Genomic DNA, 26,152 nt, shown 5'->3' with positions numbered 1-26,152 from the left:
CTAAGAAATTGTGTTATGTTAATAATAAGATTATTACTGCCCTTTACAGATGTATTTTTGTTACATTTGTTTTGAGGACTTTTGTTACTTTGTGACATATATTTGTATACTTTAATCTGCCGAAAAGTGTTTGATTGTTTATCTCTCTTTATTTCTGTTACAGATAACACTTAGTCAAGAAGATTTCTCTAAGGTAATGCAGGTGTTGAGAGAAAACTTTGCTGAAGGTGCAGCGTTAGAACCCACAACTCCAGGTGCGACAGAACATGAAGTGAAGTTGGGTGAACCTAGAAAGTCGTTGGAGAGACCAAGCACTCTTGAAGGTATGTTAACAAATTTTTTGCTCCTGCAACAAGGGAAAATTGTATTAAAGGTGATCACTATAACAGACGGCACTATAAAATCATCTTCACTGACTTGCAAAAGTTTAGCACATCTGATAAAAATGACCATAATGGGACTTTATGAACCATTTTTATTCAGTTTATATTGTCATAAAATCATTTAAATATTGTAATGTGTGGTTTCTGAGTCTGTACCAGACGCCACTGAAACCATTATTTAAATTTCATCCACAACAGGAACATACAGACACACTTGTTTGATTGGAATGTTTTAAACAACCCTAAGATAGTATAGACAGAATTTAACTTTATCATACAAAAAAAATCCATAAGCAGGCAGTAAACAGTACTTAAAAGAAACAAAGGTGAAATTTTATGAAGTGCGAAAGTTTTAATAAACTTCTCAGTGTAATATTTTGCTCTCTATGGAACTAAATTCATAGGATATCAGATGTCTTGAAAAAAAAAATTATCTTCGGTTAAGCGCTGGGTTTATGTGCTGTTTATTTATGAATGAACTATTTTTTGAGTTCTGAAAAATGTTTCTTTTCCCACTGTATTTATTACTCCCGTGTATCTGTTTACAGTAATGAAGTACATCAGAAATGAACAAGCTGTTGACTTGGTGGACGTGTGGTAGTTGTTAGTTGAATACCCTAGTGTGAAGATGTTCTTACGAAGTATTTATTGCCTTTTCAGGTTTCAAACCTGTAACCTTGGATGTGGAAGTTGAGGACAGAGATAAAGAAAGAATGGCTACAGCTCCTGTTTGTACTTCAATCAAATTTACCTTCACAATGGAAAGTCTGATTGTGGATCTTTTCACAGGAGGTTCAAAGGAGGTAAGCGTATGCCATTTAATTAAATTAATTTTTTTATGGCTTGAAGGGAGAGATGATGTACAAACTGTGTGACATTTCAGAGGGCTGTTGTGGTTTATATCTAGCTACTGAATTGTACACTCTCCTTACTGTCTACAATTATTTTATTGTAAAAAAATTGCATTTGACTTTTATGTGGGATTAGGGTATTTATATCCTGTACAGTGGGTCTTACTGTCAGACTCCAACTGCACGTTTATTGGTTCAGCAGTATGCTACTTCTATGGCAGTCAGCTGCCCAGTGCAAGAGCTGTGATGCGTGACAAATAAAGGTTTACATGCATTTTCACCAGAGTGTAAATTAAGATTTCTTATAGTATTAAAAATATATTAAAATTGGCCGTCAATCACAATATAAGATAATTAAAAGATTAAAACATTCTTTTTTTTACGTTCCGTATCGAGTACTCGATTTACATGTGGAACATTTACGACATGTTTCGGCTATATATAGCTACGATATTACTTCTTGGTCCATATACACAACATTGGCATCACTACGAAATACAATCATATTAGTGACTTGTGACACAACAACGGATGAAGATACAATATGAAAGGCGAGAACATGATAAGAAAAATGAAAACTAAAAATCATTAAAAATCAGTAATTCAGTTAAAAAGTTTATAACATAACACCTGATGATGGCTATATATAGCCGAAACATGTTGTAAATGTTCCACATGTAAATCGAGTACTCGATACGGAACGTAAAAAGAATGTTTTAATCTTTTAATTATCTTATATTGTGATTGATGGCCAATTTTAATATATTTTTAATACTATTTAAATAAATCACAATATGACGCATCTACAATATCTTATAAGATTTCTTATCTTGTTCCAGCTGCATGGCGTGTCTTCTCCAGTGCACTTACCAGAAAATGGACTGGCTCGGTTTAGCTTGCATATCCTCTCATTAAAAGGAAGAATTCTGTCAGATAGCTCTATAAGTACTTCCATCTTGCTTGTTGATTGTCTGTTGGATGATACCCGCTTCAAGAGCAACTCAAAGATTAAGCGCCTGATGGAAAGAAAGCCTGAGAACTCTGGTGTTTTGGGAACTGCAGTTGAAGGTCCATTCAGAAGTATGATTGATATGACATATCAGCAGAAGGGTTCTGAAATGTTCGGTAAGTTCTGTTGCGTACTGTCTTACTGAGAAATCAGTCAAGTGCCAGGTAGAAGCTGAAACCATGTAACTTAGGACCAAGCATATGATGGCATGCTGCTTGGTTAGAGCTACCACAAATTCCAAGGGTAGGTGATGATGAGTGTGGAACAGTGGTGAAATGATGATTAAAAGGGGGAAACGAAAGAAATAAAAAAAGTCCACATCATTCTCATTTCATCCACCATGAATCTCAGTAGTAATATACCATTATTTTGTATGTTCCATGGTTTTATTGTGCAGATTGCATAAGGTTAAACATGGATAATCTTTCTTGTGGTAAAGATACAAGGGCTATAAATCTTTGTCTCACTTTTCATGTAATTTGTGTCTGTTGCTTCTGCTTCTTACAGTTGACCTCCGTGTATTTGGTTTTACGCTGACTGTGTGCCTGAGCTACTTAATGAAGGTAGCAGATTTCTTCACCAGTGGTGTGGCATCTCCTCCGACATTGGTTGAGGATGCATCTGCAGAAGGTTTTACCTCACACTCAAGTCATCACACCGTCAAATCATCTAAAGCAAGCAAAGGCATAACCACGAAGGCAAAGTCATCAACTGCTGCCGCTGTTGCTGCGCCACCTCCTTCATCTTCCATGATGACTGTCAATATTCGTGTTGAGAAACCTGATATCATACTGGTGGAAAACATGGATGATCTGGACACCAATGCAATCATACTTAATGTATGTGCATACTTGTGAAAGCTGGCATTACTACATGTAGATACAAAGAGATTCATTCCTTTATTTGCTGCCTGTTCGTAGAGTAAGATACCGGCCAATGTTATGTCACATGAGAAAATCAGAGGTTGTAGGATTTGAGGTTTTCACAGCTTTAATTTTGATGATTTCCGTCTTCTGGGTTGTTGCGCTGTGTAGTCTGGTCGATGTTAACCAGCGTTTCAGAGGTCATACTGCCTCCGTCATCAGGGCGATGAGTATGAAGATTTCTGTCTTCTGGGTTGTTGCGCCGTGTAGTCTGGTAGATGTATACCAACGTTTCGGAGCTCATGCTGCCTCCGTCATCAGGGCGATGAATGTGCCAATCAACCAAAAAGGGCTAGGTTTATAGGGACCGGATGGTAAATGGAGTAGCCTGATCCTAACCAATGGGAGCTGGTGTCAAATTAGGCGTGGGTGGGGACCAATAGGAGTGCATGGGCCCCCACCGTAAATGTTCCATTGGCTTTATCTTCCTTCTTTCTTCATAAATGAATATAGATCCCAGTTTGTACACTATATTTTCTTGTCATGTTTTAAATCTGTGTAGCTTCTTAATTTATGACTGTTGATTCCTAGGCCACTTTGAAGTCGAAGATGAAATTTTGTCTTGCCTCTCATTAATTTCTCTTTGAGACTGTACCTGCCAGTAGGAAACACTATTGGTGCTTCCATCACAGTCACACGGTGAACATAACATCAGAACTGAATTGACTCAAAATCTTCAATTCACATTTATAGAGTTGTACTTGTAAGTTCAATGTAGAATGAAAACCTATATCGGCTGTAAGCCACTGCTTATGCATTGTCCAGCTGATTGGATGTTGCAGTATCGTACTTCGAAATGGTTAAAACCCAGAACTAAAGTTGAAATGGTAGCTTTACAGCACAGGAATTTATATCGCCTATTCCCTTGCAACAAAGTTTAAGTAATGCGATAAAATTATTAAATCTTGAAGTGTGAATTCTGTATAACTACTTTACCACAGTTAAACAAGAAAGAGAAGTGAGTACTGAACTTCAGTTCTAATGGAGAAAGACTTTTTCCTACTGTAATAAACCATGTTTGTGGTTTTTACCACTGTGCAACAAGTTCCGCATGTTTTGGCATTTTACATGAAAAATTCTACAAAAAGTAGTGAGTGCAGTTTTTGTTATGTCATTTTTGTCTTATTTGTAATGTGATTTGAGACTCTGTAGTCTTGTTAGTATTTATGACAATCTACATTTTTACTGCCATGAAATGATTAAATCTCGTGTGTTTTCAGTCTAGTTAGTTTTTATCCCTTTTATTACTTTAGGCTGTATCACTTATGTGCATCTGACAAAACTTAAATATGTTTCATGATCATTCTTCTTCTTTGAACACTTGATGTTCATTGCAGAATGAAATCACTTTCAAGCTTCGCATAGCTGATAATCATCAAGTGATGACTGGCTCTATCAAGGACTTGCAACTGTATTCGTGCTGTTTTAACCCTGAAAGGAGAAGGGAAACTATGGCTCAGGTATGTTGAAAGTTAGTTTAATCATGTGTGTGTGGGTGGGTTTGTGAGTTATCTTTCGCATTCCCCCAGGCAGTGGTTTGTTATGATCTTTCCTGGCCTGTGCCAACTTAGATAAATCTCTGATGCATTATTGAGATTGGAGGACCCTTGCTCCTGATGGTAGGGTGATAATGAGGGAGAAGGTTACTGTAGGGTATGTGCTGTCTAATGTGGCTCTTGAACCACAGTGGGCACTTGGAGTACTTAACATTCCTGAAGTTTTCCACAACTTCTCTTTGATGGTGTTTCCATTTTAAAATCAAGGTCCCTCTTAATAGCAGGTTCATTTATTGTAACTAACTGGTTTTCTAATATCGCCATTTATACCATTAATCCTAAGTAACAAAATAACTCTTTGCTGAGTCATTGTGATTTGTTTTACCTTGGAAGGTTTTATCTGATAACAATTTTTTGTGTACGCTATAGGTACAGCTGAATGTTCCAGGGAGTTCTGTCTGTATAGCTGGTGGAAACAGAATGGCATGTTGATTATAATGCTTATTGGTACATTTGTATTGCCACGTATGTTGGTGGATGGCGGCTTGCAGGAGTGACACTTTACTAGGGGGGCTTCCCTTTGAAGTCACATATGGAATTTCTGTCCGGAAACTTACGTGGGCACAGCTTGAGGGTGGTGGTATATGGAGGAGCACTGCATTGAAGTTTGACTGTATTGTTTATACAGAGCATTTTTGTTGCAGATTCTGCATCCATGCTGCATTAATCTGGCAGGTTCTACACCAGATGGACAAGGCCTTCATCTGGATTTATGTGTGACAGATATTAGACTCAGGGTTTCACCTGGTACGTACAAGCATGGATGTGACCGATTCTTTTGCTAGGTCGATGACTTGCCTTGTTTTTGGGCCATATATTTTAAAAGAAGTTTGGGGTGTTCAGATTGTCCAGAGAGATTATTTCAGGTCGTGAAGTGATCTTTATTTATTTAAATTACTGGACTGAAGTATCTATCAAGCCTGAAACAGATTAGGTGGTGTTCTGGGTTGTTGCACTGTGTAGTATTTTGGTTGTGTGCCAGTGTTTTGGAGGAATACTCATATATTGCAGCCAGAATACAAAGCGCAGCCACACGTCAGTTTGCGGACCTCAAATCCTGCGGGCCTAAATCTAAATTGTTGTATGTCTCAGTGTACAGGAAGAACATAGAAAGTGTTCAAGAACGCTTTGATGAGAAGAATATTTGGATGCAGGAGAGAAGCAACTACAAGAGGGTGAGATTAATGGGGGAGATGAGAAATAAATACAAAATTTTAGTCAGAAAAACTTAAGGGAAGAGGCCACTTGGGAGATGTAGGCATAGATAAGATATTGAAACTGATCTCAAATAATTTATGAGGTTGTGGATTGGGTTCATCTTTGTTCTTTTGGCCATGCTAACAAACTTTTAAGATTCAAAAATGGTGGGTAATTTCTTGACTCTCTTGAGTGACAGTGATTTCTCATCATATGTAATTCCTTCTTATACTTTTATCTCTGACAAACATAATTCTTTTCCTATCTTCCATTAGTGTTGGGAGATGGTAGCCATCTTTGCCTTCTACATTTTGTTTCATTCTCATATTTGAATAACTAATAACAATCAACTGTAGTGTTTGTCTTGGTAAAATCGTGTATTATTCGTGACAGTACTAGACATCAGATACATGAGTTCTGCCATGTTTTATAATTGAATTTGTGGCATATAAATGAAGTAAGTAGTTGGGTGTTACTTTACCTGTAGTTACAGATGTGGGTAGTGCCGGTGTTTGTTTTATGAATTTTGAATTTGCAATATGATACCAATGTTTTGGATGAACGTATTGCCTAGATCTTCAGGGCTGGGGTTGCTATCAGCCCACAAGTCCATATGGTGTCCCAATGAAATGTTAAGAATCATCATTACACTGAGACAGAGGGTGATGGTATGATCTTGTGACAGCAAAGACACAAAGACAAATATGTCAGAGTTTTCTATCATGTAAAAACAAAAATTGTCATTGTAAATCTGATTTTTTATTTTTTTAATGTGGGCACACTTTTCTTTATATTCTCTTGGCCTGTTTAACAGCTTCAACTTTAGGTGTAGTGAAGTAAATATTTTTATTTTTTAAACACTTGTTGTTAAATTTAAATTTGCTTATTTGTTTAGAAATTATCTGCAGACGTTTAACCATTTAGGTTTTTGTAAGATTTGAGGTTTTCACAGCGGTGAGTACGAAGATTTCCGTCTTCTGGGTTGTTGCGCTGTGTAGTCTGGTCGATGTTAACCAACGTTTCAGAGGTCATACTGCCTCCGTCATCAGGGCGATGAGTATGAAGATTTCCGTCTTCTGGGTTGTTGCGCTGTGTAGTCTGGTCGATGTTTACCAACGTTTCACAGGTCATACTGCCTCCGTCATCAGGGCGATGATGGAGGCAGTATGACGTCTGAAACGTTGGTTAACATGGACCAGACTACACAGCGCAACAACCCAGAAGACAGAAATCTTTATACTCTGATGACGAAGGCAGTATGACCTCCGAAACGTTGGTTAACATCGACCAGACTACACAGCGCAACAACCCAGAAGACGGAAATCTTCATACTCATCGCCCTGATGACGGAGGCAGTATGACCTCTGAAACGTTGGTTAACATCGACCAGACTACACAGCGCAACAACCCAGAAGACGGAAATCTTCATACTCATCGCCCTGATGACGGAGGCAGTATGACCTCTGAAACGTTGGTTAACATCGACCAGACTACACAGCGCAATAACCCAGAAGACAGAAATCTTCATTTAGGTTTTTGTCGACTGATTTGATTTTGTTGCTGGATAGTCATATGTTTATTTATTTACAGCTACCATCGGGCTTCTTAGCAATGTGCAAGGTCAGCTGGCGGTTGTTTCTGCAGAGGCTGAAGGAGGATCAATAGAAGTGGATTACTCAGATATCTGGAAACCTAAGAAGTTTAATGATACTGAGTATTGGTTCCTGAAAACAGGTAAAGTTCTGTAACGGTCAGTGATTCATGCTCTGTTGTTAACCTAAAGTCTGTCATGTAATTTTCCCCTGACAGATGTTTACATATTTGTTGTTTGCTAAATGAATTTGATGATTGGCAGTTAATGAAGCCATTATTTGAAGTGGACTTTACTGCATTACCAATTGCCTGTTGTCAATTTTATCCTTTTATGTGTACATGAAATTATGTATGTGATTGATCGAGCTAGGAGAATTTATTGACTGCTACTCACTGTTCAGTGCAGATTATTCTTTGATTGTTCATTGATACATGCATTTCATTTATCATCAGTTGAACATACAGTAATTGATTGTTTTGACCGCTGGGTCATTGGTGGCAGTATTACCATACAGAAAAATACCAGAAATAAGTACTCACTCAGACTACCCTCCATCAGTACCATAAGATATTGGCATACACTGCGATACTCTACAGAAAAGATTGTTCATCATTTTCATAATATTAGTAACAATAGTAACATTATAAGTGGTTAACAGTGGTTGACAGGTTATTATTTTCTCTTTATTATTTAGAATTTGTTCATCTATATTTCCATATGAAGTCAGATATGTTTATGCAGCCTGTTTTTAGGTTTTGCTTATGCCAAGATATTTTTTTTATTATTAAAAAAAATTATGTTAAATCTTGTGCATTCAAGTTTGCAAAATGTAGACCTTTCCCTTGTTGATTACCAACTCCCATTTTGTGGTGTCATATTGAAGCCATGTTTGTTATCACTGCAATGCAATTCTGTTATTGTAATGTTTTGAACAAAGTAAACAAGTTGCCTCATTTTGTTGTGTTGGCTGCTGAGTGGACAGTTCTACTGTGAAGTTGCCACCTTTAGAGTCTCGGGGTAGATTTTGTGGATTAGCACCATTATTGATGAAATACATATTCATCTGTCATTCAAAATGGGGTGTGACATCAGAAAATAGATCAGGATTCTCATTGTGGAGGAAATTCTACAGGATGCATGCGACTGCCATTCTTACTGTGCTTGAGAATCAGTTTTCATTACTGCAAAATGTTTAATCTGAGCGTGTCTTTGTAGTGATGTTTGATGGGATGGATCTGGCTAGCAATAAACAATATCATATCATTGTGTAGTATCCTAGTATTTCTATAAAATATTTTATACTAATTTATTTGCAGAGGTGGGTGAAGATGCTGTGCTAGGTACAGGAGTAGCGGTAGAGCCAGTGCCGCCAACTGGTGAGATATGTATGCTAACAGCACCATCAATTGTGATCACTATGGAGGCAGGTGTGGGAAATCAGACATTACCCATGATCCTAGTGGATATTGGCTTTCAAGGCTCGGTTTTGGACTGGAGCACGCAGGTTAGTGTCTTGTGGTCATTCGTACTTGTGGATAAATAAACTGAAGTTTTCCTTATTCAACTTAGTATCAAAAAAATCTCACATAATCTCTTGTAAATCTGTTTTGATCCTTTGTTCTTATTAAAGGCCCATTTGAATAGTAAATAAAATACTGCAAATCAGTTGCCTGTTTCCCATAATCGTTTGTTTTTCAGCCATATCCATTTGCCATATTGGCATTTCAAGTAAGATTTCTTATGCATTAACTTTTTTTGTGTATGACAGCATGGCAGCGACACAAAAATCTACAATTAAATTTATGTTTCTTAACGATGAATGAGTAGTGAATGGATTAATGAGGTTTGTGATATATTTTATGGAGCTAAATCATGAACATGCGTTCAGATTTTGTATGAAACATTTGTTTATGTTAGCGTATATTAGCTTGGCAATAGTGAAAATCTGTGAGGTTATGTGTGGAAAATTTAACGTTATATATGCTAGTAAAAAGTATCCACAGAACTGGTGCGCTCAGTTGTGTAAGTATTAATTTATGGCTATGGCTTTCTTCACCATACAGATTGAAGTACTTGAAGGGAAGTAGGCCTCATAAGATTTTCCCAGAACTTTTATTTTAAACTAATTTTGATTTATTTTCCTTTGTAAAAAGACGTGGATATTTGGAGTCATAGCTGTCCACCAGAATATATTCTATCATGGTAACTTCTCTATTCTATGTAGATGAACGTATCCAGCGGCTTGACTCTACAGATGGCCTATTACAATAGTCAGCTGGCGCTGTGGGAGCCCCTCATTGAACCTGTAGAGCAGGTCAAGGATGGCAGGCTTACGCATTGCCCATGGGAGCTTCGAGCTGATGTAAGTTTGTTGAATGTGTCGATACTTCAAGCAGATTAAAATTGTAAGGTTTTTGTGTAACAAATTCTTGGGGTCCATTAATAATGGTCATGCACTCTGCAACAAAAAACATGCTTAAAATTTTCTAAGTCAAAAATCGTAAGTGATGTAGAATCATAATTTACATTATTTGTGTTTTCCTTGTGTTTGTCCATATGTCGAGTCGAGTTCTGCTCTTTGTGAGTGACCAATCAGTGCAAAGAAGGTCTGTTGGTAAGCAGGGAGACCTCAGTCTGTTCAGAAACCCTCTGGTAGAAGCATCGGCAGCCGCACTGCTTTGTTGCCAATTCTTAACGTTCTTTATGTAGTGTTGTAACCATTCACTGGAATCCAATGTTCCGCGATGCTACTTCTGGCACCACTCTATGTTGTTTCCTCACTATCTCACCCCTCCATCTACCATGGTATAGTACATGTGATTGGTGCACGCTTCAGCCGCCAATATGGCTGAAAACTGTTATAATTACATTTATTTATGTGTCTACATAATTTGAAGAAGTACATGATTAATGCTAGTGGATTTTCTGAGATGTAATATACTAGATTCCATAGCAAAGCAAAGGTGAAGATTATGCTTTGCTTGGACAAGCATATTTGCTGGTAAGGTGGGGTAGGAGACTAGTGTTGATGTGAAGGTCAAATATGCAAAGTTCAAGTTATGATACCAGAATTTCTTTATGCATGTGTTATATTTTCATGGATACTCATTTAAACTGTGCAGTCTTATATTATTCAACTGTATGTTTCACAATTTCTGTGTCGAACTCATTTGTCAAGCAGTTGGAAATGAATACTTAAATATGTAGGTTGTAGTGGTTGGAAAATATTGTATAATTACTGCTTGTTTGTAAAGCATGCACAGTTCAGCAGCATTTGTTAATGAGTGAAAGCAGTTATCATTACTGTTATCATCCGCATTCTCAAATTATTTGTGCAGACTTGGTGAAACTAAAAGAGCGAAGGAAACAAGTTTTTTTTGCTTATTTTTTATGTTTTTTTATTCTCCTGTGAGTCGTTCACCAGAATTCTAATTTAACAGTTCCGTATTTGAATCTGAAAGTAGACAAACAATTTTATTTGCAAAAAACACACTTCACAAGCATTTTGTTTTTAAAGTACAGGTAAACCTCGATTTACACCGGGGATGCGTTTCTGGACGAACCGGCATACATGTAATCGGCGTACATTGAAACTCTTTTTATAATGTAAATCAATGGGAAGTCAATGACATGCGTTCCCGGCACCCAAACATTGATGACTTAAGTTCCTCAAAAATTGACTTCGCCTTATCCGTGATAGCAATTTGAGTCAAGGGAATGTTTTTTCGATTCATGTCATCCACCCATAGCAACACTAATTTCTCCATTCTTTCTAAAAGTTTACTTCTGCTATAACTCACTTGCGTTGCACTTACTCTCGTAGCCTGTTGCTTTGACTGTTTTATTTTATATGAATTTTTCATTATGGTAGTCACAGTGGAAGGAGGCAACTTCATACTTCTGCACACATTACGACGGGTATCACCACCTTCTATTCTACGAATTACTTCCATCTTATCTTATAACGCAATAGACCTATGCAACGTTTTAGCAACACATTCACTTCTCTTACCAGACATGGTGGCTCTTCTACAATTTATAAATATAAAACAGTTGCTACTGCAGAATAGTGGTCGAACAACACAAACACGTTTAGCACTCAGCTTTCAGCACATTCAACAAGAAGCAAACTGAGCGCATTTTTCCTTACTCCTTTATCAGGCTGAACGCAAATGACTCACCATGAAGGTGAAGAGTGACCGACCAATGCTCACGTGACTGTTGCGCAATGTCGGCGGATTTGTAGGAGGTTATCTCGCAACTACTTAGCAATGAGTGCGGAGGTGACTGTATTTATAATTTTTATTCAAATCAGCGATGTAAGAATTACGATTTAGTATAAGAATCAGTACGAGAAACATTGCAAAATGTTATAAATAATAGTAAAATACATTTTTTTGACTTGCTGGTTTCAAAAGCGGCGTTATTCTGAATCGGCGCAAATCGAGGTTTACCTGTATATTGATTACATATACAAAATATGAATTAGAATTCTATCCTTTGAAAGGGCTGTTTTCAAGTCTTGGCATCTTTCATGAGATGTCCAGAAATCTAAGCTTGAACCACAGATGTTATTCATCTCAGCGTGGTCTCACCGTGTTCATGTGGATTCATGGAACTGAGCAAACATTTCCCTTTAACACAAGACTGCAAAGAGTGAGTCAGGTAGTTGACTTGCTTAGCTTAGTGTTGGTGCAGCGGTCTTACTTCAGAATTACAGGTACAGTAACAGGTATTTATTAATGTCTGTTGGATGTTTTCTTTTTAAAAGCAGAGAATTGTATCGTCTTAGCATAAGTTATGTGCTATATGTGTATTTTGATGCATATCTAAGCTGACAGGAAATGGTGAATTATAAAATTAAATTCTTATTAGGAAAAGCCTTTATTTTGCACAAATAAAATACATGCATAAAAAACAACAGCAGTCTAAATTAGAAAGGTTTTACTGTGCTTGCTTAATTGAAGAATATTGAGTGATACAATTCTATGGTATGTTTTTAGGTTCAGATGAATTCTCAGGAACCCATTTCGAGCCCACTTTCACAGACAGCCTCTGACTTAGAGGAATTACCATTTGCTCCTCCAGCTATGAGCATTGAAATATCTTCCAAGGTGAGTAGAGCGAAGGCTTAATGAGAAGAGTTACATTGTGCTATAGGTATAACACGTCACATTCATTCTGGGGTTGTTACTTTAAAATGATGCTGTACAAATTAAAATGTATGTAAATTTAAGTAAGAAATGAATTAGGAATGTAGTTCATTTTTTCTTGTGAGAATGAATATATAGAGCCAGAAGCCATGAGAAGCGAGTGTCACGCCTGAATGGTGTGTATGTGACCTGTTGTCTGTAGGAAAACCTGGAGCTGGCAGTTACGAAGACGTGCCTCGATGTGCTGACAAACCTGGGGAAGGCGTTTCAGAGTGCAATGACAGAAGGGCCCAAACAACCCAAAACAGTGTCTCCTTACATGGTTCAGAATGATACAGGGCTTGTCATTACCCTTCTGTTGAGCAAAGGTCCATTCCAGGTGAGGAGTAACATTGCACTTGTTCTGTATTTGCATTGTGCATGGCCATGATCTCGTGATAACACATGGACACACACACACACCCTGGAGAATAACATGAAAAAAGAATCTAATTTCCAATAAAAACACCACACACAAAAATTAATGCCAATGTAATTGAAAACATTGAACACATTTATTCTTTATGCAGATGGCTGTTGAGGGCATTCCTTTTTCAGCATAAGTATAAAAGTTATTCTTCTCCGAGTGAAGTGTATTTAGGGCAGTAACATATCAGGTCATACAGAGTGACTTTGTTACATGTCTCCATTCTTCTTAGGAATTTTTATGTGAGTATTTTAAATATTTGTACCACATACTAACCTAACCCACATACATATGCTTCAGGTCTTCAGTAATATTGGTACAGGACAGTTTTTGAGAACTGTATTGTAGAAGTCCATCAGTACTTTACTGGTATGTTTTACCCAAGAAATGTCATCTTCATGAGAGGAACATAATCGAAAAATACAAAAATCCAGTCATGTAAGTTCCACGTTTATGGAAGTAGAAACCTCATTCTCTAGTACTCGCTCTGCTTTTGATAAGAAAAGCATTCCTAAAGTGGAAGGTCTTGGAATCCTTCATGCCCACATACTTGGGAACACGGCAGTTTAGGAATCACTGCTCTCATCGTTCGTCTGCACCAAGCTATCAGTCTCGCACAACATTACCTCGTGTTAGTCTGTGGCATATACTTCCAGATTTGGTTTTGTCCTGACATTTATGTACTGGATGTGATGAAGGTAGAAATCCACTTAATAGTGAGCACCATCGGAGCAGGGTTTGCATGTTGTCCTGAGTCATAGGTGATTGTGAAGATGGTGGTGGTTGGCAGATGGATTTTGCTGCTGAATGTATGGTATGAAATTCTTGTACTTTGTTGGAGGTGAAGGCACAAAAGTCCATAATGGATCCATCTGGTCTCAAACTTTACACACAAGGTCAATGCCACGTCCCTCTAAACCTTCATGTCTGTACAAGATTATCTTGTTTAGTGAGTATTTCTGTGTTTGTGATCGTGTATGTAGTGATTTTAGCCACTTCATGTTGGCGGCTGTGCCTTGGTCTGCAGGTACAAGATGCTAAAGAGGGTGATGAAGTCAAACAGGTGGTGCTTCAGAGTGGTGCCGGTGTGGGCCTGTGCCTTGTGGAACCAGAGGATCTTAAGATAAATATCCTGCCTTCTGGCACCACATCTGAGAATAACATGGTCACGGAGAAGTTTCTTGCTGTACGGGTGAGTGACTGCCAACACAAGGGCTGTTATGGCATGTGTGGAATCACTGTTTAGATCTGAAAGCGTTATTGTGCATTGAAAGATCCAGCTGGAAATTAAGTTTCTGTGGCTTATCCATTGTTTAGAAAAGACTGTACATCTTATGGGCTTTTATTTCCATCTGCACCAATTGTAAGAAATCAAATGTTCATGTTTTTGTTTTTACATATTGAGCTGTAAGATAACAGTGAAAGCAGCTCATAGTTGTGAATGCAAAGTCACTGACTTCCAAATCACAGTGAGTTTTAAGGGTGCAAGAAAACTCACTTCAGTGTTTTTATAAAGTTACATCTCATTCGATTTGCGTGGAACATAACATGGACATTTGTTGGTTGATACAGGTAAATGAAATGAAGGAGTGTGAACTGGAGCTTCCAGTTGTCCGAGCAGATAAGCGTTACTTTTCACTGAATCATCGAGGAGACAGCAAGGACACGTGGGGCCTCGTGTCTGATATTACTGTTCAAGATGGAGGAACAATTGTTACACTCAGAAGCGTTATCCAGGTAAGCTGTATATTAAAAACCAAAATTACCATAATTGCAAGTATTTTTCATTGAAACAAAGCTTTATTGCCACACTTTAAATTACAGCCAGGAAAGATTTGCATATGATGGAGCTCCTACTCATTTTACCGTCAACATAAAGCAGTTTTTTGACATTTACTATCCAGTTTGATGTATAAGACAAAACAGACTGGTTTTGTGTCCTGCGATGGTCAGTCTCACAACTTATACTTGTGTTGTCATCTGAAGGGCATAATTTACTCAAAAACAGTCAACCCACTGTACAAGTCTTGGCGTTGCAGGGCTGTCACTCGTAAGGAATATGGGATAAGTTTCCACACATTTACATGCCGGCCTTTAATGCTGGGGAAAGGACACCCAGTGATCTTTTGATGGGAAGCGGTATTCTTGATATGGTAGTTACGAGAAAAGTCTTAATACACGTCCGTGGAATCAAAATCTAGCTGCCCAGTCCACAGCCTGTTAATTTCCTGAACTAGATGTAACAGTGGGAAACTTTTGTATGACTAAATAGTCATCAGCTTCTTAAGAAAGATTCTGTATCATGGAATTGGTTATAATTAAATAGTTGCTGTATTATTTATTCCACAATGCAGGTTGTGAATCACTTCAATGAGCCCATCAATGTGTACTATATGACGAAACGTGGAAATGAGGTGGAGTGTGTAGGAACAGTGGAATCTGGAGATCATATAAACCTTCCCCTGTCTGCTGTGTACACACCTACTAATGAGCTTTTCTTCAGTGTTAAAGGGTAAGTCATATGTCCGTGCCATCGTTGCATTTCAGTAAATAAGTTTTGACTTACCGTTGAGTCTTGTTCACATGTTTACTTCCTTGTGGATGCAAACAAACGCCTGTCCCGTATGCCAAACACTTGCACTACTTTGTATGGATACATTAGGCCTGACAATGAAATAATCAAATTGATGGTTTTGTGTGTCAACTTATTTATTTTTACTTTTGCAACTGTACTTCTCAAAAATGTATTTTAGAATAATATGTATGTTACATATCAGTTGAACAGTGTCGAACTTTATAAGACAATTGTGTGTTGTGTACATATTTTTGTCATTCATTTACAGAACACTGTCAAACTCTAATGCAGTTATCCTGTTTGTCCTCCTCTTGTGTCTGTGTCTTCGTCTCTTCAGCAACTCTCCGTGTGTTACAGGTATACAGTGTCGGTGACACCATTTGTCTGGAAGGACTTGCAGAACCAACTCACAACCACCAAACTGTTACAGTGTGATCCCAAGAGCAAGGATGACGTGGAACCTTTTTTCATGAAGGTAAACATTTTGTTTTGCGTACCTGTTTGTTGTTGGACTTGATGGATGTTGTTAAATGTAAATGAAGTGCGTGATGTGTATATCTAATTGAGAAACTAAAAATTAATCACAGTCTCTTTTCTTTAATGATCTGTTCCAGACTGCCATTATGACCTAGAATTATGAATCACGGTGTTGTAAAATGGGAGGAAGACTCAAGGTTGTTGTTTTCTGAGAGAAATTCTGGTTTAATCCTCTGCTTCATTTTCTGTTTGTGAATTCAATGGTTTATAAATTTTTTAGACTAACTTTTGTTTTTTCCTGTGTGATCACAGATTGTTGGTGAGATGGAACAGGTGTATTATGAGAAAACAAGTCGACACACGATGTCGAGCACGTGTTACAACATCCACTTGCGGCCTGCTGTTATCCTCAAGAACTTTCTTCCTGTAGAGCTGGTGTGTTGCATACAGGGCATCCCCACAGAAAAGAAGATCAAGGCAGGGGAAAGTATACAGATGCCTACCGCAGAACCAGGAAATACAGTTATTGTACTTCGGGTGAGTATCTGTTCAAACCTTGCTCTGTGGAAGCTTATTTTCTTTAGTCTTTCGTGTTTGTAACAGGACCAAATACGAGGCTCGTCCACAAAGTAAGTTTCCCTGGGGCCGTTTACAGAAACAAAACACAATTTCATGGAAATATTTATTGCAACAGATACAGCAAGTGTCCAGCTATTTTTCAACATATTCGCCACCGGAATTGAGACATTTGTCATACCGTGGGACCAACTTTTGGATACCTGTGTCGTAGAAGTCTGCCACCTGGGATTGGAACCACTGTGTGACAACCATCTCCGCCTCTCTGTCATTCTCAAAACGCTGACGCTGACCGGACAGGAATTTCTTGAGGTGTAGGAAAAGATGGAAATCACTGGGAGCGAGGCCCGGGCTGTAGGGTGAATGATTAAACACCTCCCAGCTGAACTCCTGCAGGAGACTTGCTGTCCGTCGAGCCGTGTGCGGCCTAGCGTTATCACTGACCGCACTTCACAGTCGGCGGGAGCTGGAATAAGAACCTCCATCTTCAACAGCTGCAACGATGCTACTGTGAGAACGCGGGAAGTACCGTTAGTGCATGCGCCATGTTACGTCATTGCTCTATCACGTACGCACAGTCGCTTCGCGCAATATAAGGTTTGCTAGCTGTGGGACGAGTGGGAAACTTACTTTGTGGACGCGCCTCGTATTATGTATGATTGAAAGTTGTTTTATTTCAGTCTTCAGATTTTGGACTTAAATTATCAATAAGTATGTGTGTAGTTCATGATAGATTTTTGAGAAAACATTTTTGTACTTCTTTGAAAATATGGAAACATACATGGTGCTTCAGTTTTTGAAGTACCAGTACTGTGATAGTACTTTACTGTTAGTAGAATTTACTTATGAACACCTTATTGTATTCATCAATAATTTCCCTTGATTTTAAGAAATGTAAGCATTTTCCTTTTGTTTTATTTGCAGATTGTAGATTACCTAGACAAGGAATGGTCCTGCAAACATGAAATTCAACTAAATGCACCTGATTTTTCTGTGTGGACATTTGATTCCTATGACAGTATTCAGAAGGTTTCTTTAGACCTTGGAATGAATACCTTGACTAAAAAGGGCTCCATTGTTATGTCACTGTACTGTCCCTTCTGGATGCTCAATAAGACTGGCGTCATGCTAACTTATCGGGTGAGTTGGCGTAATACACATTTTATAACTATTCTCAGTTACTGAAGATTAAAAGGGGAATGTTTTTCAGATTATCAGCTGACAACAATTTGGTGATCACAACAGTCATCACGTATTTGTTTGATTTTGTAATATTTGCTGTTTATAACTTGTTACAGGTGAGTGTTGTTATTCCATTTTTCATTTTGATGTATGAGGCACTAATTGGATTGATGTTATTTGTATTGGTCAATAGTTTTGATTTCAACAGGTGACATTTTGAACTGCTGTGTAGCGTTAATGTGCTCGACAGATTGCTTTTATAGTGGAGTCTCGTAGGAACGGGTTTAATTTGTGTAGAAGTGTTCATGAAACACGACTGTGAATTAAGGAGAGTCTGCAGACTACATAGGGTAACTGTAAGTGTCTTCAATTATGGATACCAGAGGTGGTCCTCCAATTAGCAGGTAAGGTGTAGGCGCAACAATCCTTGCCTGTAAAGATGTTTCATGTCATGAAACTTCTAACAGTGGACGCTTTCTTATGAACATCCAGGGCAACATTTGAATTGCCACCTGGAATATTGGAAGTCTTAATAGGATGCACACTGCAGTTTGCACTGTCAGCATGTAAAATGCCTGTTCACTGTCAGTTGTTTATCATTCTTTCTTCCTCCAGGTAAAGTATCCAAGTGGGACATTGTTACATTTTTTCTGTGTAATTTTAAAATTTTCTTCAAATAGTTGTTGTCTACGCGTGTTCTTCACACCCTAGTGTGAGTGAAGAACACTTTATAGGCCTGTCCATATCTGTCTTTGTCATCAGCCATGGTTTTCCTAGGAGATATGCAACCTGCATGACTAGGGCTGTTGTGCAAGAATGGGGATCATGCAGACATTGTTAGAACAAATTGTTCCACAGCAATAACATGTGATAACATTAGTACAACAATTCTTTAAAGGCGTTGTTGCACAACATTGGGAATTGAATTGAAAGGAATCTGATGAATGTTAAGGGAGTAATGTCCTGAAATGTGCTTTTTATTGTTGTTTGCTTTCAAAACTAGTGTTTAGTATGTTCATGTTGGTTTTGTTTGTGGGCCTCTTGGTTGTAAGAATGCTAGTAGAAGCCTAGTTAAGTGGGAATAACTTTTATGCACCTTGTCGGTCTTGGTGGTGTGGTTGCACATCCAACCATTTCTTCGTTTGCGTCGTTTCAGTTTAAACTAGTAGGAGAATATGTACCGCATCTTTGTTTACATAATTTAGTTTTAACTTCAGTGTAGTTACATGGTAAATGGCGCCATAGTATCTTTGGAGATTAATTGAGAAAATTCTTTTTTAAAATGTTAACATTAGAAATAATTATATAAAAGGTTTACATGACTGAATGTCTAAATTTTTGTCATTTTGGAGTTCAACCCATTTATTGAAAATTGGTTAAGTTACGCAAAATTTTTCAGGAATGCACCGATTGTGTAATCGGAGAAGTGACTGTGCTATATTGCAGTAAATTTGTTCATACTTCAAAATTCTTTTATTGCAACCTTTCATCGATCTATGTCTACCCGTTTCATTAGTTTGACAAGAAGTAAACAACACTGCAGTTTATCACAGCCATTCTATATGATAAATTTTTCTCAGGATTCCCATATGTGCCATTGAGTTATTGATGCACCTGTAAATTAATTGAATATTTTGACTGTTTTTTCATTTTGTTTAAATTTACTGTGTCCCAATGCTATCTAATTAGTTAAGTTAAATTACCATATGTACGTGATATTTTTATATGTTAATGTGGTGTGGGTATTTAATGTTGCTGCTTTGTACTTGCTACATTAGGCATTTCAAAGGAATAATAGAAGAATTGATATCTGTTGTGTTCTATACTAATAGTTGAATTATAAATTTAAGTAAATGCTGATGGGTGTTACATTGAAGTAGTGAAACAAATATTTGGAAAGACAGTAATATTTCTTCAGTATTGAAATTAGAAAAAGTCTGTAGTTGTTGTCATATTGAGAATAATTTTGCTAATTGTTTCTTACAGTGGTAATTATTTATTCATTTGTATTGTTTTGCAATATGTTGCTGAAGAGCCGCAGTTTGCTAAGTTAAAGTGATTTCATGTTGTGTGTTTTTTTCTCTTTTGTGTTAGAGTTGCCTACTTGTCTAGTTATTACCCGTATCCATTTGCTGCTTACAGAAATCCCGTAAAATCGAGCGATCTGAGACTTCTGGAAGTCCCATTAAGGTACAAAGCTGACTCATCCTTTGTTGCCTTTGCTACGTACATGCTTTGCCTTACCTAAATTATTGTATCTATTCTGTATATTCGCTAGCATTATATTGGTGGAAATTCTACTGCCTGCTGTAACTACGAGGCGCGTCCTCAAAGTAAGTTTCCCTGGGGCCGTTTACAGAAACAAAACACAATTTCATGGAAATATTTATTGCAACAGATAACAGCAAGTGTCCAGCTATTTTTCAACATATTCGCCACCGGAATTGAGACATTTGTCATACCGTGGGACCAACTTTTGAATACCTGTGTCGTAGAAGTCTGCCGCCTGGGATTGGAACCACTGTGTGACAACCATCTCCGCCTCTCTGTCATTCTCAAAACGCTGACGCTGACCGGACAGGAATTTCTTGAGGTGTAGGAAAAGATGGAAATCACTGGGAGCGAGGTCCGGGCTGTAGGGTGAATGATTAAACACCTCCCAGCTGAACTCCTGCAGGAGACTTGCTGTCCGTCGAGCCGTGTGCGGCCTAGCGTTATCACTGACCGCACTTCACAGTCGGCGGGAGCTGGAATAAGAACCTCCATCTTCAACAGCTGCAACGATGCTAATGTGAGAACGCGGGAAGTTCCATTAGTGCATGCGCCATGCTACGTCATTGCTCTATCACGTACGCACAGTCGCTTCGCGCAATATAAGGTTTGCTAGCTGTGGGACGAGTGGGAAACTTACTTTGAGGACGCGCCTCGTATAACTATTTTAGTTTAAAACAAGACTGGCAATGATATTCATCATACTCATCCCTTGCTTTTATTTATCCAGATATGCCCATTTCTTAGTTCTCTCTAATCTATTACCTTGCTCATCACGTAGTTTTATTGGCCCCATGCTAATCTCTTAGGTCTGCAGTACATGCTACCACGCCCACACTTGACTCGTACGCGTAGATTGTTTGTGTTTGTTTCCCATACCTACTATTGTAGTTAATTCTATATTTGTTTAGTTACATGATGATGAAAGTAACAGAAGTTGGCAGGCATTTTAAATGTTACATATTTGTAGTTAGCTTATTCATAGTCTTTAATTTATCTCTTGAATGTTACACAATTTATGTAAAATGTATATTCATACATATATTTATTCTTCAAGTCTATACACAAACTATATTAATATTGATGTTAAAAATTAAAATTGATATAAATATTTCGCGCTATTCATCGTTTCCTCGATGTTATGTATGAATTGAAAACACAAACATGACGCATCTAAATTATAAACTTAATAATAGTCAAAAAACATGCGTATACCAATTTTTAAATTTAAAACGAAAAATATTGAAATGCAACGCGAGTATAAGATTTAATAAAATATACATGTAACATCGAGGAAACGATGAATAGCGCGAAATATTTATATCAATTTTAATTTTTAACATCAATATTAATATAGTTTGTGTATAGACTTGAAGAATAAATATATGTATGAATTGAAAACACAAACATGACGCATCTAAACTATAAAATGTATATGATAAAGTTCTGGTACCCAAACATTGCATAGGCATTTATGCATTTATCAGTGCTTCACTATGTACTGCATGATGTAATAATAACATGAATAATTTATGTGCTTGACAGCAGCCATGTTAGGCCAATTACAGCCAAGCACTAAAAATAACAGGATAAAAAATTATAAAGTAAAATCTGCAAATGACATAACAGATCAGTGATCAACATTAGTGTGAAAGTTACAGAGTATGGGCAAAGAAAAGTTAAAGGGAAGTCTAATTATAACCTTGAAAGTTTTATTTACCCTAAACTTGGATTAGTCTCTAGGTGTTAGGTACCCACGGACAGAATCAAATGAGGAAGAACATCTAGTTTTGTTTTTAAATATATTAATGGGATATAGGCTGTCTGAGTGCCGCCTCCCTGGAATAGTGTTGTGAGAGTCTTTCTGTTTATTTGAAGCTTAGCCATACTAAGTTTTATTCTGGAATGCTAGACCGTTACAAAAGACTAACCATTCAGTTGCTTAGGCACTATCACTGTAAAATATATTCTGTGCTTTTGGTGTACTACGTCTTCTGTGGTACTTAACATATACTTTCAGCGTTGGGCATCGAATCTTAGTCTCTCTAATGGCAAGTCATCTTCAGCAGTGAATTTGAACAGAGAGGTTACAGTGGCAGCTGGGACGGCTGTGACGGGAGCTGCTACTGCTGCGGTGGTGGGTTTCTGGAGTGCCTTGTACAGTATCTCACTCTGAGCATGTTGTTGACTGAGTAACATTCTTCTAGGATTGTGTGTGGTTGGTGTGAAGCTCCGTTTAAAACTGTTATTAATTTCGTATGTTGCTGTAATGACAGATGTGGACAGACTGTAGCCAGCAGGGAATTTTGGAATTTAGTGCAGGCCCTGTCCTCAAACATTTTCTGATTCCTTTACTGGAAGGATAACTTCTGTATCTTATACGTCATATATTGTATGTAGGGCGTTGGTTTTCCCATTGTACAACCAGATCGCTGTCTGGTGTTGGTCTTTAGATGCAATACTGCCTGTAACTAGTGTAGTTCGGGAATTAAAATTCCTTGAAACACCTGTGTAACCCTTGGGTGATTCTTGAAAAGAATTTGAATACTTGGCCGTTTGTGTACTCTTTCTACTTGTAACAGAATCAGTGTAGTCATTAAAACACGCATAATGTTCTCTTATATTTTGGTATGCAACATTTAAGAGTTTTGAATAGAAATCCCACACATGGAACTTGTACCATCATGAGGAAAATAAAAAAAAATATATCTCAAGTATTTAAACCATATAATTCCAATTGTAGAATCTTATTTTATTATCCAGTCATATACAGTGATGTGTGGAATGTGATATACAGGCCTATTTATGTATATTTTTATGTTTGTTCTTGTAATTTTAGTATGAATCTGTGGTATGTAGTTTCTGAAAGATGATTATGTAATGGAGTATTCCACTAACTGTATTTTCAATCCGTCATGATGAAAGTAAATTATTTTTGAAATTAAAATATGTCTGGGCCGCCCTTAACAATATTACATTACTTTTCGCAAAGTTACATTCTGCGTCTTGCTTCCCACTTATTGTTTCATGAAGTAAAAAACAGTGCGGAATGAACCAAGGAAAGCTTAAGCAGGTAATGTGCTGCCTGATGACAAAGTTTATTCACATCTGCTGTTTCACAGTTTTGAGTTTTGCTCTAATGTCCTTTTGTTTCAGGTCTTCAGTTTTAATTATTTTACCTCAACCTCGCCATTACATTAATGCAATGGTAAGAGGATTGGTATGTTTAATTCTGAAGTTTTGGTAGTCTGCCTAACACTGACGAATTACATATAATGTGGTTAATGCTGAATGTGATTAACTTACTGTGCTCGGAAGGTGGGTGAGCATTTAATCTCACTGGTGCAGTTTAAAATGAGTGAAACTTTAATCTTTTGTGTATAATTTAAGTGCAGTGTATTCTGACCAGTTAATTTAAATGCTCTTTAAGTCGGAATATTGGTGTTTGATTATACTATGTTTTCCTGCATTTGGTATGAAGTAAGTAGATGGCTTACAGAACCCGAATGTTCATCACCATACTAACCAAAGCCCTCCACTGGACCCTATCCTGGGCCAAGTATGTTGTAAATATTTGGCATTATTGTTCTAGTCTTATATAACATTTTTGTAAATGTCACTTTATGTCAAGCAATATTATTCTCTCCTCTGCAACAATTTAACTATTAACCTCAGTTACTACTAGATTTGTTGTCTGTGTGCATGCAAATGGAAATGTGAAAGTAAAAGTAGTTTTTACTATTATTTTCATTAAGCAGGACGTTTAAATATCAGTACACCAGTAGTTCAGATATATAAGACTTGAGGTTCTCACAGCGGTGAGTATGAAGATATAGTTGTGTAAAAGCGTTCACCATGGCTGTAGTGTTGTGTCTTTGGTCTCTTGACATGGTGTATGTTTCCCCTTGTTAAGTCCCCATTTCTTTGCCATGTGTGTGACTTCATAACATACTTTTTAGTATGACACCCTCCAAAAATTTCTGCCGTAGAAGTCGGCATGAATAAAATTACTTAGTATAAAATAATTATTGTTGTTACTAAGTAATTTGTTCCTGATTAGTTTGTTTTTCCCAATAGAGTGACTGTATTTTCTGTCCATAGGTAAGAGTTCCTTTCTTTCACTTGTCTTCACTGTGTATAGCAATATTGTTTGGCTTCTGTACTGAAATGCAGTTATTATTTTTCTTATAATGTTGATGTGTTGATTTTTCATAAATTACAGCAATCTGAAGAGACTGCTAATGTAATTTATCATCCTGAGGACTTGAAGGGCCCTATCCTGTTCTCGTTCAGAGCTAAGTCATTCTTTGGGAAGAAGAAAGCGTCAGTCAAAGTTGAAGATGGTGAATGGTCAGACAAGTTCTCTTTGGATGTTGCTGGCAGTTCAGGTGTGGTCAGTTGCACCACAGGAGACACCACCTACCAGGTATTGTCTTCATGTAAATGCAGTTGATTTGACACCTTTATATTTGGTTGAAAATTCCCATTGGAACAAAGGTTTATATGTCACTGAAGGCAAAGGCTGGAAGATTATTTTAAAAGTAGGCGACGATTAGTTTCTGCCGCAAAGCTTTAAACTCTTGATTCATTGTTGCTTTCATTGCATTCAGTACTACATAACTTCACTCAGCTGATGTAGCATCATTAAATACCTTCGATGGCTGTCTTCTGACTCACTACCATGAAAACTTCAAATCTTACTTTGTCATGATTAAATCACAAAGGAGCCAGCCTTTCTTTTAGGCTAAGTAAATAGATTTGAGTAATTCTGATGTTAAAAGCAAAATTGTGCCCATTTTTATAGTTGCGAAAGTTTATCTGGTAATCTAAATGAAGAAACAATTGTATGTGGGCTGGCTGTGACAGTTCAGAAGGCACTGAGTGATCAGTGCAGAAATTTTGTAAGAAACTGCTTCATTATATATGATTTATGTATTAAGTCATATTTATATTTTGTTTGAGAATGTCCTTGGAAGATTACTGAAAGAATAAATAGCTTTCATGTAAATTTTAAGAAAATCATGTTACATTTAACGTCACATTGTAAGCATGTTTTTATTTTCTAAAAACTTACTGACTGGACTCTGTAATTGGCGACATTCACAAATGAGAACTTTAAAATTAAGCTTCTAACATTAACAGAACTTGGGTGTTTTATTGTATGTATGTCTACAGATTGGTGTACATATTCAGCTGACTCATTCAACTTTAACGAAGCAGGTGATATTCATGCCATACTATGTGTTGGTGAATAATGCCAGCTACATTATAGAATGTCAAGAGGCAGATCGACCTGCTGACCCTTGGATTAAGGTAAACTGTGCTTTGGACTGGCAGAAATTACCGATCATCTATACCAGTCATAATTATTGTCATGTATTGCATAGTAAATTGATTAGTTTGTGCAAGGTAAAACTTGGTAGCCTAGAAATAAAAATTCATGAGCTAGAAGTACTCAGGTTTTGAATAGAGAAGTTATGAAATATAAATACTTAATTCATATCGACTTCTCAAGATGGGCTTTACTTCATGAAGTTAGTGCAATACTTAATTTCTAGTTACAAACCTATTTGGGATTTTAACTTGATATGAGCACTGGTGAAGTGGTTAATATTTATTATTAACAGTTCTTCGTCCTCTGTTAATACTACTTAGAATAAGGAGGAATTTCCACAGGGGTGGAAGGAACACGGTAATACAAAAACATGTAACGCTGTTTAAAACAACGGTAAAGCGAGCAGCTCAGTGGATTTGAATCGAGCACATTTTAGTTGTGTGAAACATAATTAAGTTTGTGTAACATTCTACAACATTCTCATTGAATTTTGTATGGAATTAGTTAGACTAATTAAAAACTTTAGAAATCAATAAAAATTTGATAAAATTAAATCTGTAGTAAAGTCTTTATTGGTAAGCATTTGTCTGATGCGTTTCCTGTT

General features: G+C 37.3%; 1 protein-coding gene and 1 long non-coding RNA gene across 11 annotated transcripts in view; one reads left to right on the top strand and one right to left on the bottom strand.

The window, feature by feature from the left end:
- Positions 1-26,152, top strand: part of Vps13 (vacuolar protein sorting 13C) — an 88,672-nt gene that overhangs the window by 29,948 nt on the left and 32,572 nt on the right. For 6 of the 8 annotated variants that reach the window (XR_015534697.1, XR_015534692.1, XR_015534731.1 and 3 more), the window contains exons 24-44: positions 164-323; positions 1,044-1,186; positions 2,074-2,359; positions 2,751-3,082; positions 4,504-4,626; positions 5,367-5,469; positions 7,510-7,653; positions 8,830-9,017; positions 9,738-9,875; positions 12,517-12,627; positions 12,869-13,045; positions 14,160-14,324; positions 14,705-14,869; positions 15,487-15,644; positions 16,065-16,182; positions 16,497-16,721; positions 17,685-17,900; positions 20,085-20,132; positions 22,234-22,350; positions 24,436-24,639; positions 25,389-25,526. Coding sequence is in view for 3 of the 8 variants with exons in the window: in XM_022084551.2 (XP_021940243.2) it covers positions 164-323; positions 1,044-1,186; positions 2,074-2,359; positions 2,751-3,082; positions 4,504-4,626; positions 5,367-5,469; positions 7,510-7,653; positions 8,830-9,017; positions 9,738-9,875; positions 12,517-12,627; positions 12,869-13,045; positions 14,160-14,324; positions 14,705-14,869; positions 15,487-15,644; positions 16,065-16,182; positions 16,497-16,721; positions 17,685-17,900; positions 20,085-20,132; positions 22,234-22,350; positions 24,436-24,639; positions 25,389-25,526 (3,459 nt within the window). In the remaining 5 variants the exon portion in view is untranslated. The remainder of the gene's footprint in view (positions 1-163; positions 324-1,043; positions 1,187-2,073; positions 2,360-2,750; positions 3,083-4,503; positions 4,627-5,366; positions 5,470-7,509; positions 7,654-8,829; positions 9,018-9,737; positions 9,876-12,516; positions 12,628-12,868; positions 13,046-14,159; positions 14,325-14,704; positions 14,870-15,486; positions 15,645-16,064; positions 16,183-16,496; positions 16,722-17,684; positions 17,901-20,084; positions 20,133-22,233; positions 22,351-24,435; positions 24,640-25,388; positions 25,527-26,152) is intronic. The other 2 variants (XM_022084555.2, XM_022084563.2) reach the window with 2 other exon arrangements.
- LOC110839996 (uncharacterized) lies at positions 130-11,776 on the bottom strand. 3 transcript variants are annotated; one of them, XR_002546723.2, is made up of 3 exons: positions 11,526-11,720; positions 10,040-10,368; positions 130-346 (listed from the first exon to the last, which is right to left on the bottom strand). It is a non-coding gene; the product is annotated as an uncharacterized LOC110839996 (long non-coding RNA). The 3 variants fall into 3 exon arrangements; XR_015535249.1 differs by lacking the exon at positions 130-346 and having other exon boundaries at positions 7,870-10,368; positions 11,526-11,776; XR_015535242.1 differs by lacking the exons at positions 130-346; positions 10,040-10,368 and adding an exon at positions 10,585-10,967 and having other exon boundaries at positions 11,526-11,776.

The sequence above is a fragment of the Zootermopsis nevadensis genome, unplaced genomic scaffold (assembly GCF_977971745.1).
Source record: "Zootermopsis nevadensis isolate Lab colony 2312 unplaced genomic scaffold, Znev_1.0 Znev_ptg000001l, whole genome shotgun sequence".
In the NCBI taxonomy this organism is placed as follows: domain Eukaryota; kingdom Metazoa; phylum Arthropoda; class Insecta; order Blattodea; family Termopsidae; genus Zootermopsis; species Zootermopsis nevadensis.
This window is presented reverse-complemented; position numbering and strand designations above follow the sequence as displayed.